At 38.0% G+C, this 21,797-nt stretch overlaps 1 protein-coding gene across 5 annotated transcripts in view; it reads left to right on the top strand.

The window, feature by feature from the left end:
• The window catches only part of kmt2e (lysine methyltransferase 2E (inactive)), a 99,320-nt gene that overhangs the window by 59,303 nt on the left and 18,220 nt on the right, over window positions 1-21,797 (top strand). For 4 of the 5 annotated variants that reach the window (XM_033039893.1, XM_033039894.1, XM_033039897.1 and 1 more), the window contains 12 exons: window positions 5,400-5,438; window positions 7,438-7,677; window positions 9,138-9,268; window positions 10,527-10,644; window positions 12,289-12,398; window positions 13,237-13,501; window positions 13,655-13,753; window positions 17,165-17,326; window positions 19,770-20,028; window positions 20,128-20,258; window positions 20,827-21,072; window positions 21,413-21,563. In XM_033039893.1, coding sequence (XP_032895784.1) covers window positions 5,400-5,438; window positions 7,438-7,677; window positions 9,138-9,268; window positions 10,527-10,644; window positions 12,289-12,398; window positions 13,237-13,501; window positions 13,655-13,753; window positions 17,165-17,326; window positions 19,770-20,028; window positions 20,128-20,258; window positions 20,827-21,072; window positions 21,413-21,563 — 1,951 coding nt within the window. The remainder of the gene's footprint in view (window positions 1-5,399; window positions 5,439-7,437; window positions 7,678-9,137; window positions 9,269-10,526; window positions 10,645-12,288; window positions 12,399-13,236; window positions 13,502-13,654; window positions 13,754-17,164; window positions 17,327-19,769; window positions 20,029-20,127; window positions 20,259-20,826; window positions 21,073-21,412; window positions 21,564-21,797) is intronic. The other variant, XM_033039896.1, reaches the window with a different exon arrangement.

Consider the following 21,797-nt stretch of genomic DNA (forward strand, 5'->3'; position numbering starts at 1 on the left):
AGTAGATAGAAGCGAGAGCTGAAGGGACAACAACAGCCAAAGTGCTTGGCGAACATTGCGTTTGCTCACAGCATTTCATCAACAGTAAGGCATTATTTGTGTTTTTTCTTGATTCCTTTGGCATCTAAAAAGTTTCAGAAGTGATAAATCTGGCTGTAAAATTTTAAAATCGCCCATGGTACTCAAGTGGGTTTTTACATACAAAAAGAAAGCGCCTCTGAAGCAACGTTTATCTTTTTTTTTTTTAAATCGCAAACCATACATGGGTTTTGAATTACATTTTACTCAGATGCAAGCCAAGGAATGGCATAATTGTTGGCTTATAATTGGACATAATCAATCTCAGCAAATTGACAATATCCTATTGAAAGGGAGTGGGTGTTTAAGCTGTCAGGACATTTTATTATTTGCCAAAATATACATCTCAATAGCATAATGATAGAAGACTTACTTTTCCAAACACCACTCGTAAGTCTGGATATTTTTTTAATTATAAATTTAGCTTCAGAAGCGTTTTCCTTTTGCATGTAAAAATCCACAAGAACCATGGGCGATTTAAAAATTTTACAGCCAGATTTATCACATCTAAGACTTTTTAGAGACCAAAGGAATCAAGAAAAAACACAAATAATGCCTTACTGTTGATGAAATACAGTGAGCAAGCGCGATAATTCCCAATATTTTCAATTTCGATATCTGCACGGCCAATGTTCACCAAGCACTTTAGCTGTTGTCCCTTCAGCTCTCGCTTCTCTTTACCTTCATTTCGCTTCACTTTAGGAATTCTGAAGTTGGGTACATGCTTACCCCGACTTCCACAATTTTTTACAGTGCAAACATTCACAATTTTGGCGGTTTTTAACAGGTAGGAAAGTGCGCGTTTCGTGTATTAACAACATATACCGGAAGCTGCGATGTCCTCCAGATGGATTGAGCAGCTCCGTGCGGCAAGCCCTATGAACCGGTGACCTTACGTGCAACCCCCCTATAGAAGTGTGCATCACCTCCAGACTAAGAATCTGGATAACTGGCTCTGCATAATTCACTTTGTGATGTTTGATGTGGATCCCTCAATGTACCTAGTTATCTGATGCATTCAGTCTGACATGCTGGACATTCCAAGAAACATTTTGTTGTGCATCTCCACTGACCTTTTGAAAGTTTCTCTAATTCTCCAGTGATTCCTCTGCAATAGTACCACTGTCAGAGGCATTCTTCAGTGGTCTTCAATTGTCTCTCCTCATTTACAAAATCAAACCTGATGATTGGCAAGAAGGAGCACAGCTACAATTATTATATTTTTTATCAGTGAATATGACTAACGCACTTTAGGCGGAGGGGTCATTTTGAGGACGAAGTGTGATGTTTAAAAGCATAAAGTAGTTGCATACAGAGGAAGTGGCGGCGCTGCCTAAGCAGCTGCGGCTCGCCTGCAGTCCGTTTGTCTTTTCTTTTTGTCTTTTTCTTTGTCTTGTTATGGGTATGTTTTTGGTTTATTTTTAGTTGTGTATATGTGGGAGGTGGGGGAAACTTTTTAAATCTCTTCCTTGAACGGGGATGCGACCTTTCAATTGTCGTGTCTCCGTTTCGCTGGGGCCTAATATCGTGGAGCTGGCGGCCTCCAACTGGAATCGATCTGATGACTCCGGTCGCAGATCCTGTGGACTTACCATCACGGAGCTGGCTGACTTCGGAGGTTGTGGTGGAGCTGTGGCTGCGACCCGACTTCGGAGCTTCAGAGGCTTCGGTCGCAGGCCCTGTGGACGTTAACATCGGGAGCTCGCAGGTCCCTGGTAGGAGACCGATTTTCGGGAGCTCCCGCAACGGCAACTTCACCCGCGCCGAATCGCGGGGTTTGAATCGGCCCGTCGCAGGGCTTTTCATTGCCCCGCGCGGCTTAATCGGCCGCGGGACTTACCATCGCCCGCCGGGGGCTTTAACATCAAGAGCCTCGATCACCTTGACGCATCAATTTGACTGCCTGACCGCGGGAGAAGAACAGGGAAGAGAAGACTTTTGCCTTCCATCACAGTGAGGAGGTGTTTGGAGATTCACTGTGTTGGATGTTTGTGTGAAACTCTGTTAATTGTGTGGGTTTTTTGGGGTTTTTTTTTGCTGTTATGACTGCCGGGAACGAAATTCCATTCAAACTTTTGTTTGTTTGAATGACAAAAGTCATTCTATTCTATTCTGAGATTGTTCTGCTGCTCCTGGGGCTGTGGCTTGGTTGCATACATGAACATGAGGAATGCCTTCTCTCTGTAACCTAGGGTATTACAGAGCGGGCCTTTTTCTTGATTGCTTTGGCGCACATGCCATCTTAAGTTCACTTCCTTAACCTCATTACTTGTCTTATGTTGTGGACAATGGTTTCATTGAATGTTGTCTTGTACATATTTGCTATAAATATGTATGCACCATGTACCTGTCTAAACATGTTGCCTTTAGGTGCTGGAATCCTGAAGTGGCTGCTATGTAAAATGGTAATGAAGCTTTGTATTAGTACATGCTTGTTGCTATATAATTAGTATGTGGTGTAGGTGAGTTGAGGATGTAAAGAAAATGTGACTTCTATTGTACAAGGATCACAATTGGAGATCATGAATTAGAAGTTTAGGAAGCTGGCATGATGTGCAATGCTGCTTTCATGCTCCAGAGCAAATTAATTTTATAGCCAGTAAAAACAATGGATAAATGGTAATCCTAATTTGAGGAAGGACATTATTGCTATTGAGGGAGTGCAGTGTAGGTTCACCAGGTTAATTCCCAGGATGGTGGGACTGATGTATGATGAAAGAATGGGTCATTGGGCTAACATTCACTGGAATTTAGAAGGATGAGAAGGTATCTTATAGAAACATATAAAATTCTTAGAGGATTGGACAGGGTAGATGCAGGAAAAATGTTGCCGATGTTAGGGGGGTCCAGAACCAGGGGTCACAGTTTAACAATAAGGGGTAGGCCATTTAGGACTGAGATGAGGAAAAAAAATTTCACCTAGAAGAGTTGTGAATCGGTGGAATTCTCTGCCATAGAAGGCAGTGGAGGCCAATTAACTGGATGTTTACAAGAGAGAGTTAGATTTAGCTCTTAGGGCTAAGGGAATCAAGGATACAGGGGGAAAGCTGGAATGGGGTACTGATTTTGGATGATCAGCCATGATCATATTGAATGGCGGTGCTGGCTCGAAGGGCCGAATGGCCTACTCCTGCACCTATTTTCTATGTTTCTATGTTGTACATTGTTCATTGATATTTCAGGTGTCGGTGCCAAACCTGGCCACCATTGATTGTATATTATCTAATTGAACACTGCAGACACAATTTGAAGAATTATGTAACAAAGAGTATTAGTCAGCTACAAGTTATACTAAATTATATGCTTCATTTTATAAATGTAGTTCCACCACAATATGAGTTACTGCTACATTAATATTATTCATATCAGAATGTCCCATTTATAATGCAGTGTAACTTCCATATTCTTTCTTGTATTTCCCATAACATTGGAGAGGCCATTTAATTCATTAAGCCTATGTCTATCTTGGCACCATCCCATCAATCTCATTCCTCACAATGTAGAAACATGGAACTGTGGATGCTGGTTTATACCAAAGATAGACACAAAGTGCTGGAGTAACTCAGCCGGTCAGGCAGCATCTCTGGAGAAAAAGGATGGGTCGAGTTTGAGGAAGACCCCTGACCTGAAACGTAACCCATCCTTTTTTTCCCAGAGATGCTGCCTGACCCGCTCCAGCAGTTTGTGCCTATCCTACTTCCCCAATCCTTGTCTCTTTCTGTCATCACTATTTGCCCACCACACCCCTGCCCCCAGAACCCTGATTCTGTGGCCATCTGCCAAAATACAGCAACCAATTAACCCAATCACTAGCACATTATTGAGATGCTGTGGGGAGGAATTCATGCAAACAAGGTGAATATGTACACAAACTCCACACAGACATCGCTCAATGTCAGGATTGAACTCATGTTCCTGGAGCTGTAAGACAGCAGCTCTAAACACTGAGCTACCATGTTGCCCGTTTCACCATAACTGCAGAAATGTAGCTGAATGTTTTTTTATCTCTCGTTGATTAATGACGCAAAGGCCATATTCCTGCTGCGAGAAAGCAAGAAAAATTATTGCTATTCATGGCAGCAATTTAGATTTGTTGTCGCTAGTCCTGCTTTTCCAACTGCACACTTGATAACACTCTAATCTCTGATCCAAAATGGACCTGGATTCTAATCTCGGGGATGGTGATGCACTCATGGAGGCATATCTTTCGAATGACACAAGAACACAAGGAGAGACACGAGACTGAAGATGCTGTAATATTGAGCACAAACAAACTGCTGGAGGAACTGAGTGGGACCTGCAGAGTTCCACCAGCAATTTGTTTTTTTTTTGCGCAAGAAACCAAGGCCTCATCTTCCCACTCAGGATGTAGAAATCCCATGATTTCAAAATAATGATATTTATCCATGGTGCCTTGTTAAGATTTATTTCCCAATCAACATTACATCAGGCTATTAAACACGACAACAAATAAGCTCTGAACTACAACAGACTATTATTATTGCACTATATTTGTTTATTTATTGAGTATGTGTGCATGTGTGTATATATATACACACTGAACTTTTTTTCTCCCGTTATGCACTATGTTTACATATTCTGTTGTGCTACAGCAAGCAAGAATTTCATTCTCCTATCTGGGACATATGACAATAAAACACTCTTGATTCCTGATTCTCGTGGACTATCTATTTATTACTGTTTTTTTATTTCAAGGGAGCATGCTGTGTTTAATAAATTATAATGGTGGCTACTCTTCATTAGCTGTAATTTCTTTTTGTCATTGGCCCAAGCAAGGTATATATGAAAATGTTTTTACCTTTAAGGTTAGATTTCAGTTTGCCAGTGACAGTAATACAGATTTATGTGTTACAACACAAACCATAGGCAAAGCTTCTATAGATGTTAGTATGACAAAAATCCTGGAGAAACTCAGTTGGTGAGGCTCACCCGCTGAGTTTCTCCAGCATTTTTGTCTACCTTCGATTTTTCCAGCATCTGCAGTTCTTTCTTAAACATAGATGGTAGTAAGGTAATTTATGCTAAAATTTGGGATTCTGTCCAAATACCACCGAATCACGTGATTGTGATTTGGGAACGTTAATATGGTTTGGGTTTGAATTGAGGATAAGTAATACATAAACTAAAGAGAGGTAAAGATGATAGGAGAGATTGAAGGCATTTGTAGTTGTTTATACCATTTTGAGGACAGGGAAGAACCACCTGACAATTACAAAACAAAGGATAAAGGATTTCCACGCATTGTACTTTGTCCTGTGCGTACTTCAATTAAGTAAGTGAATGTTGTTTCTGTATTTCAGCCTTTCCGGGAAGGATCTAGAAAATCTTCAAGGGTAAAGGTGAGAAATTGCACTATTTCAATAACGTTATGCTTGACTATTTGTCAAATGTGCGTGCACTTCCTGATCAATTTTCAATAAATGTGGATATCTATATATAATGCAATTGTATATTAGTATTGCTTGCAATCTTATGATTATTGTTTGGGATGAGCATTTCACTTTATATTTTTGATGTGGACGTTGATAGATAGATATAATTTATTGCCACACAACCAGGGTTGGTGGAAATTTGGGTTGTCAGCAGCAGTACAATAATAAAGAACACACAATAAAACTGTAACACAAACATCCACCACAGCATTCATCACTGTGGTGGAAGGCACAAAAATTTGGCCAGTCCTCCTCCATTTCCCCCCCGTGTACAGGACCAGAGTCCAGTCAGTCCAGGATCGGCTCTTCCTCACCGGAGACCGCGGCTTTAGATTGTTGTAGGCCGCAGGCCGGCGGTCGAGATTTAAAGTCCCCGCCGCAGCCAGAAGCACCGTAGACTGCAGGGCCGGCGGTCGAAGCTCCCCTCCCGGGGTGATGGTAAGTCCATGCCGGCCCCGCGGTAGAAGTTGGCCGCGGGCCGGCAGTGATGGCTTCTTCTTCCCCCAGGTCCCCCACGAGGGATCCCGGGCTGTAGACGCCGCACCAGCTGGAGCTCTGCAGACCGCGGCTTCAGGCTGCGACTTCAGGCTGCCGGCTGCCCCGGGTCAGCGAAACGGAGCGCTCCCCTCCAGCGAGGGTTCACCCGCTCCACGCCGAGAATCCACGCTGCGCCCGCCGCTGAAGCCCCGGGCGTGTCTCCGGGAAAGGCTGCGTCGATCCTTGATGTTAGGCCACGGGGGAGGCGACATGGAAAAAGCCGCCTCTCCATGGAGGAGGCGACCGAAACGGTTTCCCCCTTACCCCCCCACACCACCCCCCACACAAAACACACGAAGAAACACAAAATACACACTTTAAAACATACTAAAAAAATTAAAAAAGCTGGAAAAACTGACACGCTGTTTTAATACCAGCTATTTATATCAGATTTTGATCTAATTTCCATGAAATTAGTTGTCTGTCACTCTAGCTAGACAATAAGTATAGTGTTGTCACGAGCCAGTTTTGGACCCTACTGTCAGATGTTTGGATACCAAGACATGTCTCTTAATTCTCTTGTGTTTTCCTTGCCTGTTTTTCTTGTGTTTCATTATGTGGAGGCATAAAAATTTTAATTTTAATTTTAACAACAAAACAGGTAATAGTTTTGGGGTAGTCAAACAACCTTAATCTATATAGACAATATATTCCATAAGGGCTAATCTTTTTCTATATCCAAAATTATTCCTCAAAGGTTATTAAATAAACGTAAATTACTGTTTATTTATTTTTCTATTATTTACAAATGTAATTTTACTAAGTTTTAATCTGACATTTTACCAGCTGTACTTCATCTGAACATAATCTATCTCTATGATTTATTAAGCTAAATATTACAGTGAATCATTTTTAGAACCCCTATTTCAAACTGTGGCTTATTGTCATAATTTTGAGTTGACCTACAGTAACTTATAAGAAGGCAGGAGAGAGTGGCTCAATTGAGTTCTTGTCAGTGGCAAATTCTGAAATCTGTGTCGGTGGCTTTTTTTTGAAAATTCCAAATTATTGGCTGCACAATCCTGATAATTTTATTAATAGGTATATACTTGATTACTTTTATTTGCAATTTCAGTTCCGTTTTATTCAATTTTTTCTAACATATTTCACTCTTTAAATTTTAACTTCTGTATAGATTAGCCTTGTTTCCCAAAATTTATTAAATGTAAAACCTTGCTAAATCATGAGAGAAGGCACTTATCAAATCTTGATCAGCATATCTCAAATTTAAAATATTTATGATGCCACGGTTGTATGTTTTTTTTTGAGAATTGCTGATTTTATATTAGTTGGTGGGGGAAAGGAAGAAGTAAATTAAGAAATTGGAATTGATGTTAAATAATGTTTGCCAATGCTTTTTTGACTTTAGCAAAGTTCAATATCAGAAACTGATGCTCTTGATAATGCCAGTTTTGTGTGGGAAAACAAAATTAAAACGTGGATGGATCGGTATGAAGAAGCAGATGGGAATCAGTATAGTGAAGATATTCAGAACATTCTTGAAGCACACAGACTTGCTTTAGAAATAGGTGATGGACATGAAAAACTGGAGGTGGTCGGTAGATCGGATCTAATGACCAATCTTGCAGCCATTAAGCTGCCAGTGGAGGTAAGAAATAAAGGTTTTTTGCCCTTTTATTTATTTTCACATAATCATTCTGCTGCCACTGTTGTTAACGGGATGCAATTCCTCTTGTTCACTCATTCTCTCCCTCAGTCTCTCTGTTCTTTGGTTTCTCTTACTGGTTGTATCCATTATATTTCTTTAATCTGTAATATTTTCTCCATTTCATTTCGGTATTCACATTCTTTTTCTCTCTCTCAATACCTAGCATCCAAATGTTACAATAAACAGATTATTGGATACTTTCCCACCTTGCTCCAGACTCCAAGTTCTGTATTCACTGGAATGGCTCAAACTTAATTCATTCCCATAATTTGGTCAATCTACTATATTGGAGAGAGAAATAAGGAACTGCAGATGTTGGTTTACAAAACAAAAGACACAAAGTGCTGGAGTAACTCAGCGGGTCGGGCAGCATCTCTGGAGAACATGCTTAGGTGCCGTTTCGGGATGGGCCTAAAGAAAGTCCCAAACCCGAAATATCACCTTTCCATGTTCTCCAGAGATGCTGCCTGACCCGTTGAGTTATTCCATCACGTTGTCTTTTTTTTTTACTACTTTTGGGGTGGTGGCTTCTACCTTGGAATTTGATTAAAATCTGTGATGCTTAGCCACCAACATGAAACTGATATAATTCTACAAAATTAGAGTTTGGATAGTCACTAGAACGGCTCAAACTTTAATTTGGTCAATGACTACTTTTGAATTCTCCCTTAAGCAAACAAGCTAATTAAAAAATATATATATTGATTGAATGTGGAGCAGAAAGGAGTGTGTGCAGCTCCCAAGTCCACTCCCCACTTTTCAATTTCCTTTGCTTTTCCACAGATTTAAAAAAATCCTATTTTAATGTTCTGCAATTGTTGACATTTCTCTCTATTCATGTGACTGTATAATTGATATACAATGAATAAAAGTTACTCAGAAATGAAGCCTTTGGGGTATTACTATGCACTTCTGAGTGCTTTAACACCCATTCTGTTTTCTCCATCTAATTTTCAGTTCAATTTGCTAATCTGGATAGTTCAGTTTCCATTTAATCCTCCATTTGTTTCCTTGTTCAAAACTTTTCTCAAGTCAGCATACATTTGAACATTTTCTGTTAATTTTTTAAGAGACTCCTTTGATGTTTGTCACCTTGAAATCTGTATTGGCTACTTCTAACAGCTGCTGCTGTAACTAATGGAGCATTTATTTCATAACATGACATCTTATTTAAAAAAATAACATGTAGCCCATTAAAACATCCTAAAAATTGAGCACAGGCCCAACGTAACATTTTATATGTTTAATTAGAGCGAATGTTGCATTTGTTTTTGCGTTATGGTGGATTTTATACTTTGGTACTTCTTTATCATGGATGAATTTCTGTGTTATGGATTTGATGTAATGGTGCTTCCAGATATCCAAACTACATTGGGTTACAGTTTTATTTTTTCTTTCAGAGTCAAGTGCAGAAAAACAAAAAAATATTGAAAGCCACCAAAGATTTGCTTCCTGATACGTTCATTATTGAATATCGTGGAAAGTTTATGCTACGGGAACAATTTGAAGCAAATGGGCATTTCTTCAAAAGGCAAGTTTGAGAAATATTGTTGTTATTTTTAAAAGCATATAGTTCCTTAAATTTCTGTTCGCATTGAAATCATTACATTGACAAATTGCTTTTAATATCATTGTGAGGGTGGCCTGGTGGCGCCGTGGTAGAGTTGCTGCCTACAGTACCAGAATCCTGGGTGCTGTCTGTATGGAGTTTGTACGCTCTTCCTGTGACCTGCGTGTGTTTTCTCCGCGATCTCCGATTTCCTCCTACACTCCCGAAGTACAGGAATGTAGGCTAATTGGCTTGATATAAATGTAAATTGTCCCCAGTGTGGGTAGGATAAGTGCAGGGATCGCTGGTCAATGCGGGTCTTAATGGGCCGAAGGGCCTGTTTTCGTGCTGTATCTAAACTGGACTAAATTAGGGAATAAGATGAGGATTGCTGCTGTTAATATGTTGAGGCAGCTAGCGGTTAACTGTGATGAGGTAGTAGAAGTACAAGGTTATAGAGGAAGAGGATATGGAGATGGATGTGCAGTTTTGCTTTAGTAAGATGCAATGATTGAATAGTGTTTTGTCTCAAGACAGTGGAGCAGATGAAAAATGGGATTCATTCCTCATCCATCATTTAATTAGAGGAAATTGGGCACATCCAGAACTTCTGGTAATGACACATGAGTATAGAACAAGATGCTGGAGGTAAGGTGCTGCAAGAGCTGATTATATAGCAGTAATAGAAAGGTGAGACTCAATATTCATGCACTGTGCACATATGAACTTAAATAAGTTTCCGTCTTCTAACGCTGAACATTTTGGTGAGAATTTCTTAACAGTGTGGCCCAAAGTATTTTTCACAACCGTTGCACAATTTCTGCAGAAAATGTAATTTCCTTTCCTCAACACATCATCACCCCACTGTACTCCCTCAAACCTAATAGACATACATGGACACCAACGATGATGCCTACTCCCATCACTCCAATATAGCTATCGCCATTGATCGTAATTTGAACCATTCCTGATTTACCACTAAAGTGCTGTAGGTAGAAACATGCTTTCTCACCAGAAAAACACAACATTGATATTATCGATTTAAGTTGAGAATACATTTCAAGATCTTAGTATAACAGAAAGTAGCAATTATAGTTTCATTTGGAGAGAGATGTTTGACTGTATGCACCTGTGGAAAAAACTCTTTAATTATTGGAATTTGTTGCTTTGAAAACTTAACTTCAACCTTTGCTAGTTATCCAGCATTGAAATGAATCGACAATTATCTATTTATCTCTAGACCTTATCCCTTTGTATTATTTTATTCAAACTTTCGAGGACTGGAAATGTGTGTTGATGCAAGAACATTTGGAAATGAGGCACGATTTGTCAGGCGGTCATGCATACCAAATTCAGAGGTGAGTTCCTAAGATCATAAGTGACAGGAGCAGAATTAGGCCATTTGGCGGGCCGACAAGTCTACTCTGCCATTCAATCATGGTTGAGCTATCTCTCCCTTCTAAACCCATTCTCCTGCCTTCTCCCTATAACCTCTGACACTCGTACTAATCAAGAATCTATCTATCTCTGCCTTAAAAATATCCACTGACCTGGCCTCCACAGCCTTCTGTGGCAAAGTATTCCACAGATTCGCCACCCTCTGACTAAAGAAATTCCTAAAAGAACGCCCTTTAATTCTGAGGCTATAACCTCTAGTCCGAGACTCTCCCACTAGTGGAAACATTCTCTCCACATCCACTCTATCCAAGTCTTACACTATTCTGTACATTTCAATTAACTCTAAACTCCAGCAAGTGCAGGCCCAGTGCTGACAAATGATCATCATATGTAAACCTTTAATTCCTGGGATCATTCTTGTAAACCTCCTCTGGACCCTTTCCAGAGCCAGCACATCCTTCATCAGATGTTCAAAATTGCCCACAATATTCTGTGCGGCCAGACTTAGCATTATATCCCTGTTTTTGTACACAAGCCCTCTCGAAATAAATGGTAGCATTGCAAGAAAGAGTTAGATTTAGCTCTTTGGGCTAAAGGAATCAAGGGATATGGGGGAAATAGCAGGAACGGTGTACTGATTTTAGATGATCAGCCAGGATCATATTGAATGGCCTAGTCCTGCACCTATTTGTCTCTGTTTCTATTTGCTTTCTTTACTGCTGGTTCGACTTGCAGATTTAATTTTTAGGAATCCTGCACCAGCACTCCCAAGTCCCTTTGCACCTCTGATTTCTGGATTCTCTCCACATTTAGAAAATTATCTATGCCTTTATTTCTACTACCAAAATGCATGACTCCACACTTTGCTACACTATATATTGAGTTGTATTTTGATAAAGTATATGTCATGAATTAATGTTTGGATTTTGTGATCAGCATTGAATGAATATTGCTAGCAGTTCATTATTGACAATACACTCACACTTGACAATAGAATTTTTGTTGTTTTTTTGTACTGGAACGTTGTATTGATTCATTTCATCTCAGTGTTTGACTAGGAAATCTGGGAAGTGTGTGAAAAGGATACGCTTCTGAATATATTCTTCTGAGTCTGAAACGGGTGATGCCAGTCAGTATAGGTAGATGCATGTCAAATCATCAACAGATCATAAGACAAACAGGAAAAAAAGACATCATAGAGGGAGGTCGGAATTTTTTTTTTGTGATATGTTTTTTCAAAAATAATTAAATTGTCGAAGAAAGAGGCTGCATGTTCCAACTAGGACAATTACACTTTAATTAAGAACTTGCACTTAAGTGAACAGCCCAAACATTTTCTGGTCAGGTTTGAATGTAATAATTGGATATGTAAATAACCAACGTTATTGTTCCTTTCATTTAATTGTCAAGTCTTTGGCATTGTTCAGCATAGTAGAGATGTAGAGGTCAGCATTAACATAAGAGCAGTTGAGATAACACTTTCCCGAATTTGTGCTTATGCTGTTACCATTTCACTTTAATGTCAGTTACCCTAATGTGTCTATGATACTTCTGCGAGATTCAGGCCAGTGAGATGTTCTCATTTTATTTTTTTACATTTGTAGGTTCGCCACAAAATTGAAGATGGTATGATTCATCTTCATATCTACTCCAAGAGAAGCATTCCAAAGGGGACAGAAATTACCATTGGATTTGATTTTGATTATGGAAATTGGTAAGTAGTTGAGTGGACGCAATAGTATTGAGAGGTGGTGAAGAGGAAAGAGATAAAGTTAGGTGTCCTCTGTGCTTATGCTGAACCTAATGTCATGGGTTGCTGTGATGTTGTGCTGAGTAACATCTAAATGAGCAAAATGATGTGGACAAAAATGGTTCTTACAAATGTTTGTTTTAAGGGATACTTTTGTGCTTTAATAAATTAAACATTTACTGTAATGTTGAGAAGTAACATGAATGATTTGTGAGCTGTGCTTGTTTTATTTTAACACACACACACCCAATACTGTTGCTTTTTGTTTTTGAAAAATTGTCATTGTCAAAGCACCTGAAAGAAGAACGTTTTTTTTAAATTTGAAGAAGTGTGGAAATTAGTAAAAATATAATGGCAGGGAAGAAAGAAATGTAATGAGGCAAGAAAGAAGTGGACACTAGAAAACAGTGGTGTATGTAAATGCAGTGAGAAATAAGAGCAGGGAAAGAAGCAATGAGGTAAATAAAAAACAAATATTTCAAAAGAGCAGAGAGATGCACATAAGTGAAGAAACCGAGGGAAAATTAACAATGTGTAGAAAGAGGCATAAATAAAGTAATTTCCTGAGAAATCCACAGCGACAGATAACGTAAAGGGGGTGAGGGAAAATTAAACCAATTGTACATTTCAGCAAATTCAAAGTGTGAACGTATGAGTGATATTTGTGGAGCTTTCATAGTTTATTGCAGTTGCATTATTGAATATAATCTGGTATTTATTTGGAAGGATAGTTTCTACTGAATAGCTTGATTTTGTTTTCTTTAATGTGCACCAGAGTTTCAATGTTTGTTCCTCCATACAGCAAATATAAAGTGGATTGTGCCTGTCTGAAAGGGAATCCAGATTGTCCTGTCCTCAAACAAAATTTGGAGCCAACTGATAACTTCAGCATTGGTTATGAAACAAGAAGAAAAAAAGGAAAGAAAGAAAAGGACTGCTTGAAAGAAAAGGATGCTCAAAATCAAAATATTTCTTCGGATACTGAAGGAATGGCCACCAAAGTTAAGGCACTGGATAACAAACAGAGAAAACTGTCTCCCCTCAGGGTTTCTTTGGTTAACAATCAGGTAAAATTGTAGTAACACTTGTAATAGTAAGTAATCTTGTTTTGATGGCCAGCTATATACCCCAGTAGTGACTAATATAGCAAGATTATAGCTTTCCATCGTCTGTAGAGAGAGTAGTGCAGATCATGTAAAGCAGTCATTTCCATCTTGCAGGAGCCAGATTTTATTGAGGATATAGAAGAAAAACCTCCAGTTAGCAATGAAGTAGAGATGGAGTCTGAGGAGCAGATTGCAGAGAGAAAAAGAAAGATGGTAAGTTGACAGGCAAATAGCTGCTTCATGCTGTCAAAAGACTTCAGGCATAAAAACAGCTTTAATTGATTGCTAAATGTTGTTGCTTTATACATTAGGGCTACATTATTGCATTTCTGTAGGATTTTATTTTGCCTGATGAGCTCCTAATGAAAGTCAGTCGTCAGATTTCAGGACTGAAAGACTGATGTCTATTTGTTGGCTATTGCTGCAGGTCTTGCATTAATTGTATGGCAGTCCAGTTTGCCCTGCTATGCTGCTAATGAAATTGCGGCTTTTATTCAGATGACTGCTTTTTTTTTCAAATCTGTACGTAGATTTGGTAGTTATCATTTTAAAGTGATTTCCAAAAGTTAACTAGAAGAATAGGCATCCGTACCACTTTGAGATTTTAGGCTATTTTTCAGCATTTCTTGCGTGCATAGACTGGAGTAAATATATAAATGGAGCAAATCATTCTGTAACTTTTGCTCAGTTTTTTCACATATCAAATAATTCTTTATCCATGAATCTGGCCGTCCCACTTGCCCATATTTCTACCACCAGGGTTCATTGTTGTTATTCCCATTAGCAATATGCTCAACAATAATTCTTAAAAACACATATTGACAAAGTAGATATCTAGTGAATGCTTTATTTGCAGCAAAGTGTCTAATTTATGCATTCTTCCAAACAGTATTCCGAAGCTTTCCTTATCTGGAGAAAAACGAGTCATACTGAATTATCATATTGTGGCAGGTTGAAATGAAACATTGGATAGTATTTCTGATGATATGCTGATTTTTTTCCCCCTGATGGGGTAACCTTGTCTTCAGGTACTCTGAGCAGTGTGTTGCAGAATTAAAATCTTCATACCATATTATATACCATAATTTTATTTTAAACTAATTTATACTTATGATGGAATAAACTACTAGCATGGTGCATAAATTAGTCTGGAAATGACGCAACCAATAAGGAAAATGCTGAGATAAATTGAAGCATTTTTTTCTGACAAAGAACTTGTACATAAAAGGAACTCATCAGGTCTAGGACTGTTTACTGTGTGTAGATTTTCTGTATGGCGCAATATTTAAAATTGGGATGGTGACTGATAGATAATGGCTTGATATGTAATTATTATCACACAACCCATGCTCTCAGTTTACCTTTTCCTTGTATGTGCATGTAAAATAATTACAGATGTAATACTGTTGTATATCATACATTTCATACATGTAGAAATTGTTGCTGTTACAATTACGGTATAAGATTTGTATAAAGAATGGCTTAAATTCAGGTTATGGAAACATAATTAACAGAATTAAAAACTCAGACGACATGAAATTTAGGACCCAAAAAATGAGTACATAATAATGATAGGACTCAGAAGTGTCACCCAGCAGTACTTCTAAAAGCCAACAGAACTTGCAAGACTGCCATTTTTGTGTCATAAAATTCATAAAAATTGTAATTCCTCTGTTGTTTAATATGCCATTTTTATTGCCAAAGGCTTGAAACAAAAATGATTAGAGTTGTTGCATTAGAATTGTGCATATGAAAATGATTAAAAATGTCGGGATTCAGAAATGGATCTTATTCAACTATAATCAGAACAGTGGTTCATTATGTCAAAGTAGTCTTCAAGAATTGTGTTTTTTCCCCCACTTATGGTTTATGACACATAAACCATACCACAATAATGGGAGAACTAATGATTTACTGATATTTGAGAGTCGATTAAGTGAGCAATTAAATGAGTTGAATGTGTCCTTGTTTTGGTGGACAATTGGGTGATTCTCCATGAAACACAGTAGAAACTCGAGAATAATTTCTCATTACTCCTGTTGCTGCTCCTGACATTACCTTCTGCTCATCAACCCTAGCATATGTGGTATGCCCAGATATAAAGTACAGATTGTGGATAGTTTCGCAACTGTATATACATTACTTAATTCCGCATGATAGCTCTGTTATGACCTACCTCATTTATACGAAGCTTATTCCATTTAGCATAGTGGTAGTGTCATACAACCTGATGATGACCTAATTTGAAGGAAGGGCTTCAACTCTCAAGGTAATCCCAGTAATGTCAGTGCTATCATAGGCAGATGTAATTGCAGCTGATACATTGGTGGGGACAAGGTCAAGGAGGTTTATATCTTTTGATGGTTCACACACTTTGGGTAGGTTTGCCCTTTAACATTTGGGCAGCGTGTTACCAAGCCACTCTTGGTGAAAGACTTGAAAGCTCCCATACAGAGTTTGCTACTGCCTCCAAGTGTTGTTCAGCATGGTTCATCATATGTGACGACAGTAGATAGCAGCCAGGGAATTTCCTTGGTCGTATTTGATCTGATGCCGTGAGACTTCATGAAAACCAGAGGCAATATTGGGAATTCCCATGACTACTCCTTCCCAATTATATCAGCAGTCTCATCACCTGTGGTGAATGGGTCCTGCCGGTGGAACAGGATGTATCCAGGAATTGGGATGGAGCCATCTGAGATGTTGGCATTGACTGTATAGGTGTTCCTTGAAAAATCAGTGGGAAAGCTCTTTCATTTATTCAAAAAGGCCCTACAATGTTAATGAGGACTTTGTTCAGTTGACTAGGCTGGAAACAAAGTTGTTCCAGTGCAATGCATGTTGCCAACGTGTCTGTCAATTTTATTCTCAATCAGTTCTAATGTATTAAAATGCAAAGTCGATTTTGCATAGAAGTGTCCATTTAGCTCATCAAATCCAAGCAATTTCTGTGTGTAGCCACGGTCAGTTCCATTCTGTTATCCACATAATCCTATACATTTATTTTCCTGTCAGTGCCAATCCATTTCTCTTTGAAATCATTCATTGTCTCTACTTCCACAACTTGTTGCTGAATTTGGGGCAGAAGTCAAAAATAGTATTATGAGGTCCTCCCATTAAGCTCAGCAGATCCTTTGCCTTCTATTATCACCTCTCACTTCCCATACTTCCTGGAAGCATCATGGCCACTGTGTATAGGTTATTTTAAATATAACATTTATAGCTAGATCTGTGGTGGTGATTTATCTACATATATAAGAAAAAGCAATTTCAGAAAGAATGGTAAAGCTGACATTTATTCTAAAGAGTTTATGACATACAAAGATAGAACTGATGGCTACATATAACTGGAACTTAAGATGTATCCATTTGCGTGTATGCTTACACAGCTTGGTTTCCCTTTATAATTTAAAGCCCACCTCAATGAAAAATACAATGTGTTGCTTCTTTATCCACTTTATTATGAATTTATGTTTATGCAACTGAAGATAATGTCTCTTAAATTGTGTTCATAAAACATTATTGGTCACAAACTAAGAAAATGTGGATCCAATATAATATTAATATAGTTTGGTACCTGTATATATTTGGCTCACATCTTTTAATTTCATCCTATTTCACCAGACAAGAGAAGAACGAAAAATGGAAGCTATCATGCAAGCATTTGCAAAGATGGAGAAGAGGGAGAAAAGAAGAGAACAGGCTTTGGAACGAATCAGTACAGCAAAAGATGTTAAACTGGACAGCAAAGAAATACAAGCAGTACCCATCTCGGATTCCATTCAGGTATATTACTTCTCTTCCTTCACAGTAAATTAGTAAAACAAATCTGCTTCCTATGTTAATTCCCTCTTTGCCTACCATTAGCATTATTATACAAGTGATTCATTACTAATTTTTCAAAATAACGTCTAACATCCTAAAATTCAGCCATTTGGCCCACTGGACACTAATTTATTAAGTAGTCTAGGACACCATCAAAAATTGCATCTAGATTACATTCTTATACATAAGCTACTCCTACTTTGCGAGCCACTCCTTTAAGTAACATAGGGATACCAGCTGCAGAGGTTAGAGAAATGGTCAATGACCGCGTTATTTTATTTTTTCCCTTAAGATCCACTTCTTTATTCTTCCACTACCAAAAAATTGACTTCGACATGAAACACTGGTCTTATTCATGTATATGAAGAATAATTAATTTATATTTATTACACTTGTGCGACATGATTATCATGCCATTTCCTGGAATCTTTCAATGCCTCATTTTTTTTGAATTGCTGACTTAGTTTAATTTTACTTTTGATGTTCACATTTTATTTAATATTCGCACCTGATCAGTTTCTTAATCGCCGTTAACTTTTTTATTTTTCACTTCTGGTCATCATGCTACCTGTAATTGCAACAGAAATGATAAGAGGGTTGTGAATGAAGCTCCAGCAGTGTATCAAAAGGTAAATGCCCAGGGATTAGTATTGAGGCCTTTGCCAGGGATTGGGGATTTAACAGCTGCCACTTTAAATCTGTACAAATGGCATGGAGTCAGAGACAGCTTAAAAGAAATTACCTGCCTTTTTCTTGTCCTTAATTGTCTTTGTTTTCCCAAAAGATTTTTTGTCTGGTTTCCTCTTTTTAGACTTTATCCTTCCACTTTGTCATGTCCTTTTTCTGATATCCTGATACTATGCATTCATAGAAACCATAGGATCACTGAAAAGCTTTGAAACAGAGTCTGAAGAAGGGTCTTGACCCGAAAAGTCACCCATTCCTTCTCTCCAGAGATGCTGCCTGACCTGTTGAGTTACTCCAGCATTTTGTGTCTACAAGGGATCTACCTTCTGTTATGCCAGTGGAAAAAGAGTCACTTCCTTTCTGGGAACACAACACCTTCGTCCACATCCCACCCTAATAACTGGAGCTTAAAGGTGTATCAGGATGCCTTGATACACCTTGATAACTGCAAGAAGCAACTTAAGATTCTATTCATGTCAAATCTCAATACAGTCTTTGATTGTCCACTGAAAATACTGTTTTCAAATGCATTGATTGCTGAGTACTTGCTGGAGCTTGATCAAAATGACTCAAATAATATTTCTCCAAGGCAAAGAAAAACAATGGACTAAACGCTGCAAAAATAACATTGTTAATGATATATTTAGTTATGAAAATGCAAAGTAAATTCAGGAGATGGAAGGTAGGTTGTATGTTTCAAATCTCAATGTGTTGCTGGTTGTTAATGCTATTTGAATCATACAAGTAGCCTTTGCTCTTAATATTTCTTTTTACTTTTACTGGATTAAATGCCATAATCAGTTATACATAAAATTAAGTGCCATAATAATGTAGTAATTGTTTATTTAGTGCCAATCAAATGTGGAATGGGTTTCATTTTAAATTATTCAGTCTTATTCTTGCATTTTTATTGCTGCAGGTTTCAAAGAAATATGCAAAAGCTAATTGATGTCTCTTTCAAATTTATCATATTCGTCCCTGATTTCTTATCATGACTTATGATTGTGGCGTCTAATGATGACAGCCATGAACTCTTGATCACATTACGAATATCTCTTAAATTATCAGCCTGTGTTTGTTTTCTTTTAAAGTATTTCTTTTTTTATTTTTATTTTTACTGATAAAATCTGTTACCCATTTTATTTTTGTACCTGAAGTAATTATTTTGCCCACCTAAATTAGCTCTTTTCGCTTGATCCTGGGATTCATTTTCAATCCTTGATTTATAATTATTAATTGTTTTTTTCAGCCATTAACTCAGATGTGAGTTATGATTGAAAATGAGAAGAGAGACACAACAAACTGCAGTTGCTGGAATCTTCCGTAAAACACTGTGTTGGAGTAACTCAGTGGGTCATGCAGTACCTCTTGAGGACATTGATTAGCGCCATTTTGGATTAGGACTCTTCAAAATCCTGACCCAAAACATCACCCATCCATGTCCTCCGGCAATGTTTCCTGACCTGCAGAGTTACTCCAACAGTTTATGCTCTGTGATTGACAACAATCCTGTGCTGAAAAGTGCAAGAATCCAATAAAAAAAAAGAGATATCATCACCATCAGCCCACTTTTTTTTTTATCTCATTATCTCTTGTAAATGTTATAAAACCTAAGCCAAAAATATTTTCAAATGGGTTAAGAAAATTTGATTTTTAATTCACCCAAGGATGGGTGCATAAATTATTAATTCTATATCATGTTTATCTGTTCCTTAAGGAATCAGTGAAGGAAGAAGTCTTAACTAAGCCAAATCCCTGCAAGATAAACCGAGCAAAACAGAGGAAAAGCTTCTCTCGCAGTAGGACCCATATAGGACAGCAACGCCGGAGACACAGAACTGTTAGTAGCTGCTCTGACATTCTTCCATCTTCTCCAGAGGTTGATGTCCAACAAAATGAAATTGAAAATTCTTTTGCTGAGACTGCACCTAAGTCATGCGATGCCAACATGGATGAAGAAACAATTGAAATAGAACCACCAGCAGCAGCAGCAGCAACAGCAGCAGCAACAGCAGCAGCAGCAACAGCAACAGCAGCAGCAGCAGCAGCAGCAGCAGCAGCAGCAGCAGCAGCAGCAGCAGCAGCAGTAGCAGTAGCAGCAGTAGCAGCAGCAGTGGAAACAACTACAATAACAACGGAAGAATCAACTGGAACAACATCACCATCCATCAACAAAACAACAATTAAATATCCCAAGACAAAAAAGGTTTGTATCTATCTAAATTGTCCACATTTGTCTAGCTTTTTAAAATATTATCTGAGGATACATTATCAATATATCTAAAGTCTCTAGCAATGGTGTTGGGATTACAAGTTCATGGCATGTTGATGTGATGGTTGTCTAAACAACTTCTGAGTGTAGTTTCATGGAAAAGTGAATCAAAGGGGTTTTGATGGGCATGTGTGTGAGAATAAGTTTCAGGGGTACTGGGAAAATGAAACTGGGCGTGGGACTTATGGGAACTGGCATGGGCCCAATGGGTAAATTATTGCTTCCTTTATCATCTCTATTCTCAGTCATTTAAAAAAAAGATTTCTTAGCTAAGTTTTTCCACTATATTTTGTCCCACCAAGCTTTCCCCCCCACCCCCCCCAACCAGGTTTACATACATTATGTTACATACATTATGCTAATAGATTTAAAAAAGTATCTTCCTGCTTTTTTAAAAAAATATTCACCCTGTGAAAAATTAGAAAGTAAATATTTAAAAAACAACTTAATTAATTAGAATTAGTTTCATGACATTGTTCATAGTTTTACATTTTATTTTCAGCACTTGGTCACTGAATGGTTGAATGAGAAGGCCGGTAAACTAATTGACAGCCCTTTAGAGAGACCTCTGCGAATAACAACTGATCCTGAAGTTCTTGCTACACAATTGAATTCATTACCTGGCCTTGCACACAGTCCTCATATATATACAACCCCTAAGCACTATATTCGATTTTGCTCGCCATTCTTGTCAGAGAGAAGACGTCGGAAAGAAACTTTGGAACCAAAGGTTGGATCTTGCAAAAAGGTAAAGATTTTACTTTAATTTTTGATAGTGTAGATTTATTTTTGAGTTAATGTGATAATAACAGCTCGCTTACAACATAGATCAGAATTCACTATGTTTAACAGAAGGTGTTGTTAAGAATTGCTAAGATATTGGGTTTCAAAGCAGTAATGGCAAAATATTCATGGTGAGTGAATTTACAATCTAAATGATTAAGACACTTGAGTAGTAGTTATGAAGGCGACCTTTTTTTCATAAATTTAAGGAATACCTGAGAGTAATAAAATTCTTGGGGGAAAAAAAGAATTCTAATTTAGGTGTTTGTACGAATAGCGCCTAATTGGTATATTTATTTGTAAAGCGTTGGTTAAAACAAGCCTTGGAGGATGAGACTTCAACGGTTGCTGATGCCTTTGATTCAACTTCGTATGATGGCTCTCTGAGTCCAGCAATGAGTGGTGAAACTCATAGTCCAGGCACAGTTGCACCCAGTGGAAATTGCTGTTTGACAGGTATTGTAACTTAATGTCACATTTTACAAAGCAATTTCATAACATACTAACCTGATTCAAATAAACCTAATATTGTAATGGATATGATTCCTCATCTGCTCAGGCTCCACAAATATCTGAACTTCACCAAAAGCTGTTTGGGTCTTTAGGATCAACAATGTAGAATTAAGAAGACTGCTTCCAAAGATTTGCAGTCTTTGTATTCCTTAAATAAGCGACCCCATATTTTGTTAA

This window comes from Amblyraja radiata, chromosome 21 (genome assembly GCF_010909765.2).
Source record: "Amblyraja radiata isolate CabotCenter1 chromosome 21, sAmbRad1.1.pri, whole genome shotgun sequence".
Classification (NCBI taxonomy): domain Eukaryota; kingdom Metazoa; phylum Chordata; class Chondrichthyes; order Rajiformes; family Rajidae; genus Amblyraja; species Amblyraja radiata.